This window comes from Tigriopus californicus, chromosome 12 (genome assembly GCF_007210705.1).
Source record: "Tigriopus californicus strain San Diego chromosome 12, Tcal_SD_v2.1, whole genome shotgun sequence".
NCBI classification, from domain to species: domain Eukaryota; kingdom Metazoa; phylum Arthropoda; class Copepoda; order Harpacticoida; family Harpacticidae; genus Tigriopus; species Tigriopus californicus.
In genome coordinates this window covers 2,007,367-2,020,717 of record NC_081451.1, presented here as the reverse complement: position 1 = coordinate 2,020,717, position 13,351 = coordinate 2,007,367, and the positions used below count along the sequence as shown (strand labels likewise).

The following is a 13,351-nucleotide window of genomic DNA, read 5'->3' as shown; positions in this document are numbered from 1 at the left end:
AACTGTTTAACATTGTTGGGCCCGCCACTATACAGATAAAAGCCTCCAAGAGCATCCAAGACCAGCCTACATAGATCCGTCATCCCCAGGTTGTGACAGGAGTGATCAACTTGCATTTGGGAAAGAGGCTATAGAGCACCTGAAGATTGTCAGCTAGGCTAAAAAAGGGATTATTGGTGGGTAGGGAGTCCCAGAGGGTTCGTTTGAAGCATCACTTGGGCGGGTGCCCGTGTCTATAAGCATCAAACAAAGCCCCTCCTCACTTAAACAATGAAAAAGGTCACGTTAACCTTTGTCAAGGACAAACAAATCCTGGGCTTCAGGAGATTGGAACTAAATAATGTGGTCATAAGAAAGCCCTTTCCAATTATCCCCTCCTTCAAGCTCAATGCACGACCGACCACCTTTGGGCTCAAAATTCGGAAAACGTTTTCTTGTCTGCACCAGTGGTGAAGCGCCCTTGAAAGATCATGGGATGGGCAATGTTTGGCCATTGTGGAGAGTCTGATTTGCATTTTATTCCTCAAAACAGCAAGGTAAATGTCCAACACTGCCAGGAGGATATCTTGTCTAAAATAACCCTCCCTGCCATGAAGAGGAAGTTCACCACAGGCTAATTGACCCAAAGGAAACTCACCCCCTCAACTTCAACAGTATTTTTTTATGCAAGCAGGTCCTCCATCTCAAATTGTCAAAAGCCCAGAAAACTGTTTGGAAACGAATTTTCATCATTTCTGGAAGAAACAGGTGTGGCTGGCTTGGTGCTTCACCTGACCTTAATTCCATCGAAAATTTGAGAACAGTCCTTAAAATGAGGGCCAGTTCCATGGGACTTGCCTCTTTCACCAGACACCTTGAGAAGCAGCTTCAAGAAGTATGGTCTGGGATTGAGCTGAATATCTTTCAGTCCTTAATTGGGTTGGTACCAGAGGGAATGAAAAAGGTTGTTTAATCGAAAGGTGATTACACTGGATGCTAAATGAAATAAGTTACTCAATCTGTTCGTCAGTTTTACTAGTTTTATCAAGGGACAAGAACTTTACAGTCACAGTGTAGTGCATTGTACCAATTGTAGTCATCTTTGTTGTGATGTCACTTTGAAGAACCACAATAAATATTCAGTGGACTAATTATGTCTTTTTTTAAATATTTTGAATTGATTATATAGTATTAAGAATTTAAATGAAAATGGAGAAAATCATGACTTTGGAATTATCTCAAAATTTTAGGAGGAAGTGTTACCGAGCGGTGTAGGAGGTTGGGCGAAACTAGTGCCTTAAAAGAGTACGACAGTGAGTCCAGCGGACCATCGCAGTTCAATTTTAAACCTTCAATTCCGTTCCAAAACGATGAGCTTATATGGGTCCCAGATCCAAACCAAACACATTTTTGTTTATATTTGTGCCTTAAGGTTTAGTTTTAAGGCTTAAGTTAATCTTCAGGTATCATTATCTGCAATCACAGCAATAACCAATTTCAAAATATGTATTTTTCGACAGAAAATGAAGAAAGTGGCTCAAAAAGTGGTGTTTAAAGCGTTCAAAGTACTCTTAAGGGTGCCATGTGGCCCACAGTAGAGCTACAGTTTTTGATGTAAATGTGTTTGGTTTACATCTGGGACCCATATAAACTCATTGATTTGGAACGGAAGTGAAGGTTTAAAGTTTAACCGCTACGGTGCGCTGAACTCTCTGTCGTATTCTACTAAATACAAGGCCCTACCCGAAACCATACCCACTGACGGAGAATCAATCTGATACGGGCAAGTCTTGCTCTTCCCAGCCCAAGTCCTGCTAATCCATAGAAAACCAAATATAAGTAGTTATCTATGTACTAAGCAAAATGAGAGTACAGTAGTGTCTTTTTTTGGACAATACAAAAGGCCAAAATATGGTTTAAAAGATAAAAAAAGGGGGAAAAATGCTTTACAAACAACATCAACCAAGATTTATTCGATTTTGGGGACAGTGAAATGGGCATTCAAGGCAAATGACCAGAAGCAGACATTAAACAGAACAATAAGAGTGAATACCCCGATCTTCGCCATCCAATTCAATCGAGCTTTCATTCCAGGTTTTTGGGTCCAAGATGAAAGAGGATGGATACAATTAGCTACGTTTTCGTCCACGGCTCCAATGAGAGTGTGACAGAAGAAAATCAGGACCAAGACATGAAGAATGAACAAAAACCAAACGTCAATGATCTTAAAATAGGCTGTCTTGGGCAAGTCCTGAAAGAGGAATTCATTCGTTGGATTAAAACTAAGTGACATCTCCACGCAACATTCCAAGCTTACATTTAAGAAAAGGACCAAAATTGCCACTTCATTTTGGCGTCAAGCCTTTGGTGTTGCAAAATATTTTTTGGTTTTTCAAATTGTACCATTGTTAGATACAATTGAGATTCGCAGTTTCCTTTTTATCGTCCGATTACTAGACCTTGAAACAAACTTAAAATCTGGAAAAACACGTTTTTGGGCAGAAGTTGCAATGTTTCCAGTTTTTATCCGTTTTTCCACTATTTTACTTGATTTTATATTCAAGAACATCTTTAACCGTTTGGTAATTTAAGTCCCGTTTGGTTTCCTCTATCAACTTGTTTTTTTTTTCTTTTTGTGGAGATTTCTTATTTACAGCTTTGCAACATGATCAGATGAGGAACTAGACTCCAAAGTTTTAAGCAATTAATTTTAAATTCAGCTCCCTTTTTCTGTTAGGGAAAGTCAACAAAAAGGGAGCTACAGTTGAGCCATATCTGCCATCATGGGTTTTAATCCATCCAAAAGCTAAAATCAGCTTGTGAACAGAAAAGCCCTCAACAGTATCAATAAGTTCCAGAGGGGCATCAATTGTGTTATTTTCTTATTCTAGTCGTCCATAGTTCCCTATATGCTCACTCAACCTCTTCACTCACTACTCTCAATAGTTGCATCTCGCTGTATATACATACCTCCATCTATCAACAATAAAGATCTGTCATCAACCACCACTCGGCCATGCAACAAATTGCATAACTTAACATTCGTATCAAATAAAAAGTGCCTTAAAGTTAAAAAATTGCACAAAAAAAATTTTGATTTCTTGTAAATGATGTAGAGAAACTATATCAGCAAACCCTGTAAATGCATTACTGACAAAAAGCAAACGTAACAAAGGGGTCTGAAAACGACCTTTTTGCCATGACAACAACTACATTTGGCATTTTTACAGGTTTTTGTATTTGGATAATGTCATTTCGTGCTCCTGGCAAAAACAATTCAAGTACAAAAAAAAGACAAAAAAGATTTTTTTTTAAATCGCCCACAAAGGTCATGCCCATTCAAACATTTTTAAGGTTTGAACTTTCTTCTAAGGGTCTAGTTATTAGGGTACTACAATTACACAAAACAATAACGTCTTTCTTTTTTTTTAACACTTCTTTCTTGGGCTCCTTCATTGTTTAACTTGCTTCCCTCTAATATTCGTAGGGAATACGTAGGCCTTGTTGATCCGGTTGCATCTTTCAAGTCAGACTTGGACAAATTTTTAGATAACATTCCAGATCAACCCTACATTCAAGGACTAGCTCGGTCTGCCAACTCAAATTCGTTGTTTGAATTATGACCTCTCATTTTGATAGTACTGGGGATTACATTCCCGGTAGCGGTTAGAGAAGCCCGTGAAAAAAAAATTAAAAAGAATTATTTCCATCTTAAAGTCAAATTCATTTTGATAGATCTTAATCATTTTCATTTCACATTGATAACCTTGACCTTTTTACACTTTCGTCAATGTTTTCTTCAATATTGAAAGCTTGCTAAAGGTAAGAAATGGATGCAAAATTGGCCCCATGATGGCCATTCAATATGATCAAAGCAGAGGGTTGCTTTGACTGAACAACAATTTGTAAGTAATGCAATGGAATGAACTGCATCTAAACCTCGTGATCATTACAGTTCAAATGTAATTGACACAAGTTTGTAAATTGTACTTTTGTTACTTTTAGTTTTGTTACTACTACTGTATACTGGCAACTATTTTGACAGGAGAGCCTTGATTCTAACTTTGTCAATACGGACTTGCGAAGGCAAGAAATTTATGGATCTATCTTGAGCAAGGTACCCACTAGTGAAGTAAGGCCCCTTATAAAGCATAAGCCCTTTCTGCTTTGATCTGGGGCATCAACAGTAACTCCACATCAACAAGACTTACAGTTTGAATGGATGCTGTTAGTGTGGCAACAACAAGCATGGTGGTGAGTGTGACCATAATTCGATTGGTGAAATCTTCCAAGTCAAAGAAGAAGGACAAATATCCAATCAATAGAAGTATGGACATTTGAAGGAAAGTGTTGGATAAGTGGTACTCGATTCGGCGTTGAAAAATAATTTTTGCCTCAACCTTGGTTCCGTTCTCTGTGATTTGCAACACCTCGTTAAGAATATCAAATTCGGTCAGTCCTCGTTGGCCTGTAACAATGGACTATTTAGTATCTTTTAGTTACTAAATTGACAAGTAATATGCCAAGAGGTTAGTTTTTAAAATTCACAATGTTTAACCAAAGTCTGACCCTAGTTGGAAACAAGAATCAAGCCATCAAAATAATGAAGAGAAGCCGGAACATATTCAAACCTTATCACCAATACTCATATTTTTTGTCCTCCATGGAAAGGTAAACGAGATCAATTTTCCAACGTCCTATTAAAAGGGATTATCATTAGACCTCGAAAGAATTTGCCTTTTTATCCGAATTTTTTCTTTTTAAACTTTAGAAACACAAAAAAGGATTATCAAAAATTGAAGATTTTTAATGTAAAAATGAGCAAAAAAGATACTAATATGCAAAACCAAGTAGCAATGATGTGAAAAAAATTGTTACCATGGGGAGAAGGTCGTTTTTATCCTTTTTAGCCTCTTTTTTGTACCTTTATTTGTTACAAAATCTAAGCGCCACACTGAATTTACTAGGCTATCCATTGAATTCGCAAGAAATTAAAAAAGTCTTGCAATGTTCGACAATAGTACACATTTTCAATTGATACAGATGTTATGGTAAACAATTGACTGTCTACTGGAACCCTATGTTTTGATGCTGAGGGTGCTCTTGTTAACAAAAATAATTTCGGGTCAGATCAATCCATGACGGCAGATGTAGCTCAACTACAGCGCTCTCTTTTTGCAAACTTTCCCAAAACCGAAGAAAGGGAGTTAAGTTTGATATATTCAATTCATTGATAGACCAAATATTGTATAGAGTTTGAGTGGCAAGAGCTTGCAAAATCATATTCTTTGAGTTTTATCATGCCGGGGATGACATTCTTTGCAACCGTTAGTAAAACTAGTCAAAACCCGAAACAAAACAAAATTGTTGAAAAGTTCTGGCTGATGCTTTAATCCTTCATCTGATCATGCTTCAAAACAGTAAAAAAAGGGTTTCAAACAAGGAACAACAAGCTAAAAGGCAATAGATAAGGACTCAAATGGCAATAAAAGGGAAAAAAAAGTCGGAAAATATGAAAAATAGTGAAATAGGTCAAAACCAGTCGAGAAAGTGGAAAAATGGCCAAAAAAGTGAGTAAGTGGAAATTGGGTTAAAAAGCATTTTTAACCTCTAGTTATCAAATAACAAATGTGTACTGTGAAGAATGGACATGTGGGAATTTTATACCGCTTTCGACAAAAGCGCCATTCTTAGCCATAAACGTTCAAAAATGAGGAACTCACCCGAGTAACGAATAGGCAAGTCTCCTTTCACAAATTTGACAAAAGGAGCGATGTTGTAGGGCAGAGTGTACACTTGCAAACAAACTTGGTAGTCGAATGGATAATTATCCAATTGGAGATGACACAGATACTCATTGAAGAACTCCCGGGACAAATGAATGTAATTGGATTCACCATGATAACTATATCCTAAAAAAAGTGCAAGAGTTCTTTTCAATTTTCATGATTATATCTTGTAAACCGAATAAGCACAAAAAAATAAATACAGATCAAAATGGGATGGCATTGAGAGAGATTTTTAACACTATTAATCTCGTCACTCTCTCCATCCAGATAATGACGATGCTTTTCATTCCTGCATTCGAACCCTACTTATTTGTCTCAAACTTGTTAGGCTTTAAAGATTTTTTTTCTAAGCAATTGTCTGCTTGCTTGCTTGATTTATAATTCAAAAGTTAATCTCTCTCTTGGATCATTACAAAGTATTATAACAAAAATATGCAATTTGAATACTTCATGGATATCGATAACATTGTATTGTATTATCTGACCTTCTTGGGCATTATCCAGGACCTGAATGCTGCCTTCCGTGTGCCTGGAGACAATTCCATTGGTGGACGTATCCACTTGGAACTGTTCCACGCCCAAGCTATTAGCGAAGATTAAAACAGGACTCCAGATCTTAGTCATCTCTTCAGTGCTTAACCGGTTCAATTTACTATCACTGCGCAGGTTTTGAAATTTGAGCCTGAAGTCGTCCCAAACTAATCGGATGGTGGTGTGGGAAGCAAATTTCAGCTGGGCTGTGTTGACACTTGGAATGAAGTGAATGTTTAGCTTCACTTGGATGGGCAAATAGTCTTCTTGAACGGGAATCATTTCCTTGACATAAGAAGGCGGAAAAATGATGGTGCTACAATTCCACTCGTCAGACGTATCTGCACAATTGGTGTACCGATTGCACCGCTGCCTAAAAGGTTTGAGCAAGGAGCAAAGTAAGATCAAGGATGATTCTGAAAGAGGTTTTAGCCTTTCGAGTTCATTTTTCAGGAGTTTGAATCAACCAAGGCTGAAAAAGACAATATCTATCCTTTGGCCAGTGAAGTGTTTTCTTTTTGCGATTTTTGGCTCGAAGAAAAAGGGTGGGAATTTGGAACTCAATCACGTTGTGAACTATTATCCACCTGGATATGCACGGGGTTCGAAAGAGAATGCAGTGTGCGAAAGGAAAATTTCAATCAACTCATGCAGACCATAAATCCGGTTTGAATGAAGATAGGCCCACCCAATTTCGTATGTGGCACGTTGTGTGATTAAAATTTAAGAAGGAATTCAATTAAAGAACGAAACAGCAATCTCAAAATGGAAGAATATGATCGGTAATGGTGCAACATTGGCACTATTTACAAAAAAGGAGTGAATCTTAGATCGAGAAATTTAGAAAAGATTCAACTTATGTAGTATATGTATACTATATATAGCATAATGTAGGATACCTTTTCTCAATCTAAGATTCACTCCTGCGCATAAAACCTGGGCTCAGGCGGCTTCAACAAAATCCGAAATCATGCCTTTTTTAAAGGAACTTCTAAAACAAAATCAATAATGACCCAATCAAATTCATGCGCAGGCTTGCCAAAGAGCACAGGTCAACAAGAATACTCTCAGGAATGAAGTGGACAATCTAGCTCTCACCAACTATGTTGGGAGACAAAGGCAACTCCTCACCACTCCAGTAGAGTCATCAATGCAAAAAAAGCTGATCAACTGGATGATTCTAATTCTGGCCTCCACAGTGTCCGGAACTAGCGCCCCTAGGTTAAGGGATCTGGGGTAATGTTGAGAGGGTTGTCTGTGCCCTGCCTCACCATAATTTTGCTGAGCTGAAGCTTTCACTGAAGCAGGCCAGGGAAGACATAGCCAAGGGCATGGTCCGACCTTTTTTACTCCATGTTCAGGCCTCAAATTGGGGCCATATGGAGGTGGAAGGCTCCTACTTTGAACAAAAGCACTCCTGGCGGAGCTTCCAAAGTTTGTCAATAGGAGTTTTAATCAAAAGTTGAATTCAATGGTAAGTGAGCTCATGATAACTAAAATATACCATTTTTGTTATAAATTTCACTTCCGCACACTGCACAATGCATCCATTCGTTGCATCCATGTTATTTTGGACTCTACGGTACTGAAGAAAAGGTTATTTCATACACTCGTATTCATGTAACATTAAAGTTATAACTATTTTAACGAAAGTTATAAACTATGATTCCGACCTCCAAAACTTGCTTTGAGGTAAAGATCAAGGTGCACGCGTTTACAATTAAACCATAACACTCAGGTATGATACTTTTCCATTAAATGTAATCAGTCGAGAGATTTGATCCTCATGGAAGAACTCTCTGCTTCTTTCTTACGTGATATGGATGCAATCCCCATCTTCACAAGTGAATTCATCATCTTTGCAAGTAGAAAAAGTCAATTTGGTCTCAATTCCGGAGTCATGGTACTTCCATAACTTCCTTCCAAATGGAAGCTCTCCACTTTTGATGGTCAGATGCATTTCCATTGGTGGATCAACAAACGATTGCAACACCCATCGACCCAAGGAGTCATTGAAGAATATATGAGATAGTGTAATACCCCTGAAACAATGGACATGGATATGAGCTATTTCAGTCTCAAAAAATGCTTTGTATCATTGGTCGTTTACTCACAACCAATGAAGGTGTCCATTCTTGAGATAGTCGTCCAAGTAGAATTTTGTGTCAAAATGTTGAAGCTTGGAAGTTGTTGGCAAGCTCAACCCCTTCAAGGAAAACTTGGTGCCAGGTTTAAGTCGACATAATGTGCAAGGCCGAATACTTTTCTCGCAATGATTTTGGCGGATCTCTTGGCGTACTGTAAAATAACGATATTTGACGACCTATGGAAAAAGGCTCTTCAATTGGGGTTATCAGACTTTCTTGTTTAGGGATTCATCTTCCCTTTAGTTATTGCAACATGAAAAAAATGCTCTATTAAGTGCATCTTTGCATTTATTAATGCCTGTCACTTGATAAACAAAATGGGAACGTTAGGAATTTCAGCTACGTAAATAAACACAAATATTGAGGCAAATTGCCCTTATTAAGAAGAGAAAGGTTTTAAATAATGCTGTAAAATTGTGTATTTCGTACTAGATTACTAGAGGTTGGATTTGAAATTGATGAATTTTGGCCCAAAAGTTCTTTTTATTTCATAAAAAATGCGTCATAAATTGAAGGAAAATTTCAAAAGGAGGCAAAAATTGAAGGAAATTTGATGGTTTTTTCCGATATGAGAGTATTTTTAAAAACATGAAAACATGGATGTAAAATGTAAAAAAATATGGGGGAAAAACTTAATTTGAGTAATCATGGAGGCACAGAGGTTGAATCCCTCAAATCTAATCCTTTAGTGATAAGAGCTCTGGCGTAAAAAAAATGGGAGACATTTTGGCTAGGAAGGGGATTTGTTAGATATGACTTAAAGGAGCACATTCTTTCACCGTCCCTTTCATATTATTTGTTTTCTGCATGTCCTTTTTAATTTGAGGCAAAGAGAAGGGTTGTCTCTGCTGATGTCAAAACCAGCATGTTAGAACTTCAGTTTCAGCAACCAAAAACATGATTGTTTTTAATCTTAAGCTATGCTCTTTATTTGTTAAGATTACGACATATCCTGGAGTACATCGCGAGGAGTTGTCTAAAAAAGAATTTTAAATAATGTTTTTTTTGGACAAGTGTTCGACCTAAATTAATGGTAAACCCTACATTCAAAAGCTATCCAGATCTGCCAACTGTGATTCTTTGGTAGATCACATATTATATGAGTATGGAGCTAAACAAGCAGGGCTTGAACAGTTACAAAAAAGAGTAACGCGTTACCCTTATCAATACTTTTTAGCAAAAGTAACGTGCTACTGATACCGATACTTTTTTAAAAAAACTAAAGCGTTACCGTTGCCAATTACTCAAGTCCTGTAAACAAGGTATCGAAGTTCTTCACCTTGAAGTACCTGGAAATCCATATCCAGTAGAAGTAAGGAAGTCCACAAAAAACATGTTTCAATCCAGTACTTGAGTGACGCGAAATGCCAATCATGTTTGCTGTAATAACCCTAACTAATATTTTCATTGCTGGGGCAGGCCCTCGCTCTTTAAACTCGTTAGCATTAAAGTCAAACTCGCCAAAGGTGCCTAGACCATGTCGAATTTCTTCAGGCCTCATTTTTATAGATTTCGGGCTAAGAAAGCAACTGTCATTGAATAAATAGCAATTCTCACATTTCAAAAGTGAGAACCAAAGTACTCAGAATGTTTCGCTTCCACGCGTTAAAACAGAGTAATGTGACTGATTGAATCAATAGGCTTGCCACTTACCTAAGGTGGCACAGTTCAGTCCATTGTAATACTCATGTGTCGGTTGGTAAAATGTCAACGCTTCATAAGTATAAGGGTTAATCCATACTCCCTCCTAAAAAAACGGGGAAATCAGTCGCAGATAATCAATTGTAATAAAGAATCCACACAAGACAGTCACACCTTATTAATTGATGAATTATTCACCTCGTCTCTTTTTTGGCCCATTCGAATGCTGATACTGTAAATCTCTTTCGTGTACGCCTCTGTATAAATACATTTTGGATCGTCCACCCACTTGCCCAATTTGAACTTGTTCATAAAAACGCCTTTAAAGAACTGATATTCTGCATCAGTGTCATTTCTTTGGTAGGCACTGTCTTTGTCCAATATGGGTAGCTCGCCGCCCAAAAGTTTACACACGGCAAATGACCCATCCCACCCCATTGGTTCGGTAACAAGGGCGTATTTTTCTTTCACCTCCTCACAAGGGGTCATCTCGCTCTCCACTGAAAAGGGGACATTGATCATTCGTGATTATAGATTAGATTCATTCAGTTCAAAATTTAGAGCACTCACTCAATGTAACATTTTCAATATGAAAGTCTTTCATCCGTGAGAACGACAGGATGTTCCCTTGGGACTTGAGGGAACATTGACTCAGGCCAAGGATCTCTTCGGGCATCAGAGAACGATCCCATAGGTTGAATCCAGATAATTTCCCGGAGAAAGCTTGATCGTACTCAAAACGAGATCCCGGAGAGTCTTGATCTTGACCAAGGATTACCACGTTTTCTTTTAAAGGCATGCGTTGATGAGTGCTAAGGAGGTCTTGCTCTAAAATCAAGTTTAGTCAAAAACTGAGCGCGTTTTGGACGTAGGATTCACATTTCGGTATTTGAATTGTTTTGCTTCAAATCCCATCTGCAATAGGGTCCAAGTTTAAGCAAAACTGATTTTTGGACCTTCCTGTAAACCTAACAATGTTTACTCTCTTCTTTTCAAGCCCAGAAATGATCAAAGGCACCGTTTTCCAGCGGTTTGTCTCTTTCACCAAGTCATCACCAAAGGCAAGGACAATATCAACGGTCTACATTAATTTATCAGGTCCTTATGGGTTCAAACATTAAGGCAGTCAGGCTGGAGAAGAAAGCATTCTGAAAATCTACCAAGCCAAGCCAGATGACGTTTCAGCATTGCGCTACCTCTACTGAGGCCAGTTTTTTAAACGCTCGTACCTCGGAGTTAAGGCTTGGACGTTAGCTAGAATGTGCATCCGCTCACCACTTTGAGCAGTGTATTTTCAAACCGGTTAACGTCCAAGCCCCTAACTCCGAGGAAAGAGCTTTAAAAAATTGGTCTCTGATGTGATCAATTTACCTGCACCTCAAACTTTCACACTAGTATTGCCAAGTTTGATCCAAGCTGGATTTTTTTAGGCTAAGGGAACGTATATTTGATTTGATCACATCAGTAGGTACCTCTAAAAACTAAGGGAAGAAAATGGCAATGTCAATAATCTTGGTGCCAAGAATCTGATTAGTTGTTTTGAAAATTAACGAGATGACCGTAACACGTTCTTCCAATTTTGAAGTCTTGATTATCAATGTGTTTTGCACGTCATGCACATTCCTTTGACATTAATGAGATCCTTGATCAGTTTTTATTGGAGATTTATTGAGTACACGTTGGACACAAACATGCGCACAAACATTTTTGATTGAGTGCATGTTCGTTTTTAGCTGAAAATCGGCTCCCTCTTGTCGAGCCCAGGGTGTCATGATTTTGCTCATTTCCCGGCACTCCTTTTTTGGAGAAGAAACTGGTACAATGTACCTGATTAGCACACATTTTGGCCAATTTCAAAAAGCTTTCCTCTCCACTCCTGGCAGACTCCTTCCAAAGCAGGGATGAGAAGCCATTAATTGCCAATTTCGACATCTTGCAGAAGATGGTGGCACAAAATGGTGTCAGACAGTGGCAGACATTCCTTTGTAGTTGATTTATGCCATAAAAAGGTGTCTTGGCACAAAATGGTAGCAGAAAATGACAAAAATGCAATGCGCCTTTTTATCATACTTACATAAGATTTAGAAGGGGGGATTTTGCACTGATGCAAGATACTGATCAAGATCACTCAAGTCTGATGGGGGTTTAAATTTTGTCACAATTGATCATGAACATGGTTGCCAGAAGACTTATCTATTCTAAATCAAATTGTTTTTTGATAATAACCAAAATTGTACGTCTGACAGAATCGAATATCACTCCGATGTGAATGACTAGATGTGCTTTCGTTTTGGCCGCTATTTGAAGCTTGTGGATGACAATTTATCTGCTATATTTAAAAATACCTCATTTCCTACATTATTTATGGTAGTTCTCGAATTTAAGTGTGATTCAGACTTATTTGCAACTAAATTGAGCACATTTGTAAGCAGAGATCATGCAGTTATCTTTTAACTACATTGGCGATTGTTTTTTTATGTCAAGCATTTCGAGCGCCAGCAGCCATTTTGGACCACCTTCCACCATTTTCTGCATTTTTTGCCACTCTCTACCACTTCCTGCGAAGTCGATTTTTGCCTCTGCTGCACGACATGACAGAAAATGGCAGAACTTCAAGTCGATTTCTGCCATCGCTGGCTCTCTTAAGTTGCAAGTCTTCCATCCCTTTCCCCGTCAAAAAATGTTTCTCCCGTCACCTCTTGGCCCGAAACGCCTTGTGATTCAGAATCTAATGACTGTTGAGCAGTTAGATAATTTTATTGCTTGTATAAGCTTATTTTATGAAATTTAGCGAATGAATAAGAATATCCTTTGAATGAAAATCTATTTTTAAATCTCGGTGACGACTTTTCGATTTGAACCTCTACTAACGTTGCGGACATGGCTACTGTCGCAATCTTGATGTCTGGCATTATTGGACAACAGAGTTGGAACCCTGGAAGAAGTCTGAACAACCAGTCCAATGTCGACCGGTTGCATTATGAATATTATATCTGGTGTCAGCTGAATTACAATATCCTTGTTCGGTAGCTATAGTTAAAGGTGGCCATCTGTTTCCCCCAACGGCAAACTCCCACTGTAGTTTTCCGCCAGTTAATCTCCCCCAGAGTGAACTCCCCCAACAGCAAACTCCCCAAGGAGTGAACTCCCCCACAGTGAACTCCCCCACAGTTAAATCCCCCAACATGAAACTCCCCAAGGAGTGAACTCCTCCACAGTGAACTCCCCCACAGTGAACTCCCCCACAGTGAACTCCCCCACAGT

The 13,351-nt window shown here is 38.4% G+C and overlaps 1 protein-coding gene across 1 annotated transcript in view; it reads right to left on the bottom strand.

The window, feature by feature from the left end:
- Window positions 1-1,921: 1,921 nt before the first annotated feature.
- The window catches only part of LOC131891940 (uncharacterized), a 15,191-nt gene continuing 3,761 nt past the window's right edge, over window positions 1,922-13,351 (bottom strand). The window contains exons 3-11 of the mRNA XM_059241643.1: window positions 10,658-10,915; window positions 10,286-10,587; window positions 10,100-10,193; window positions 8,414-8,597; window positions 8,114-8,341; window positions 6,254-6,672; window positions 5,703-5,891; window positions 4,191-4,447; window positions 1,922-2,230 (exon numbers count right to left, since the gene is read on the bottom strand). Of these exons, the coding sequence (XP_059097626.1) occupies window positions 1,949-2,230; window positions 4,191-4,447; window positions 5,703-5,891; window positions 6,254-6,672; window positions 8,114-8,341; window positions 8,414-8,597; window positions 10,100-10,193; window positions 10,286-10,587; window positions 10,658-10,915 (2,213 nt within the window). The 3' untranslated portion in view covers window positions 1,922-1,948. The remainder of the gene's footprint in view (window positions 2,231-4,190; window positions 4,448-5,702; window positions 5,892-6,253; window positions 6,673-8,113; window positions 8,342-8,413; window positions 8,598-10,099; window positions 10,194-10,285; window positions 10,588-10,657; window positions 10,916-13,351) is intronic.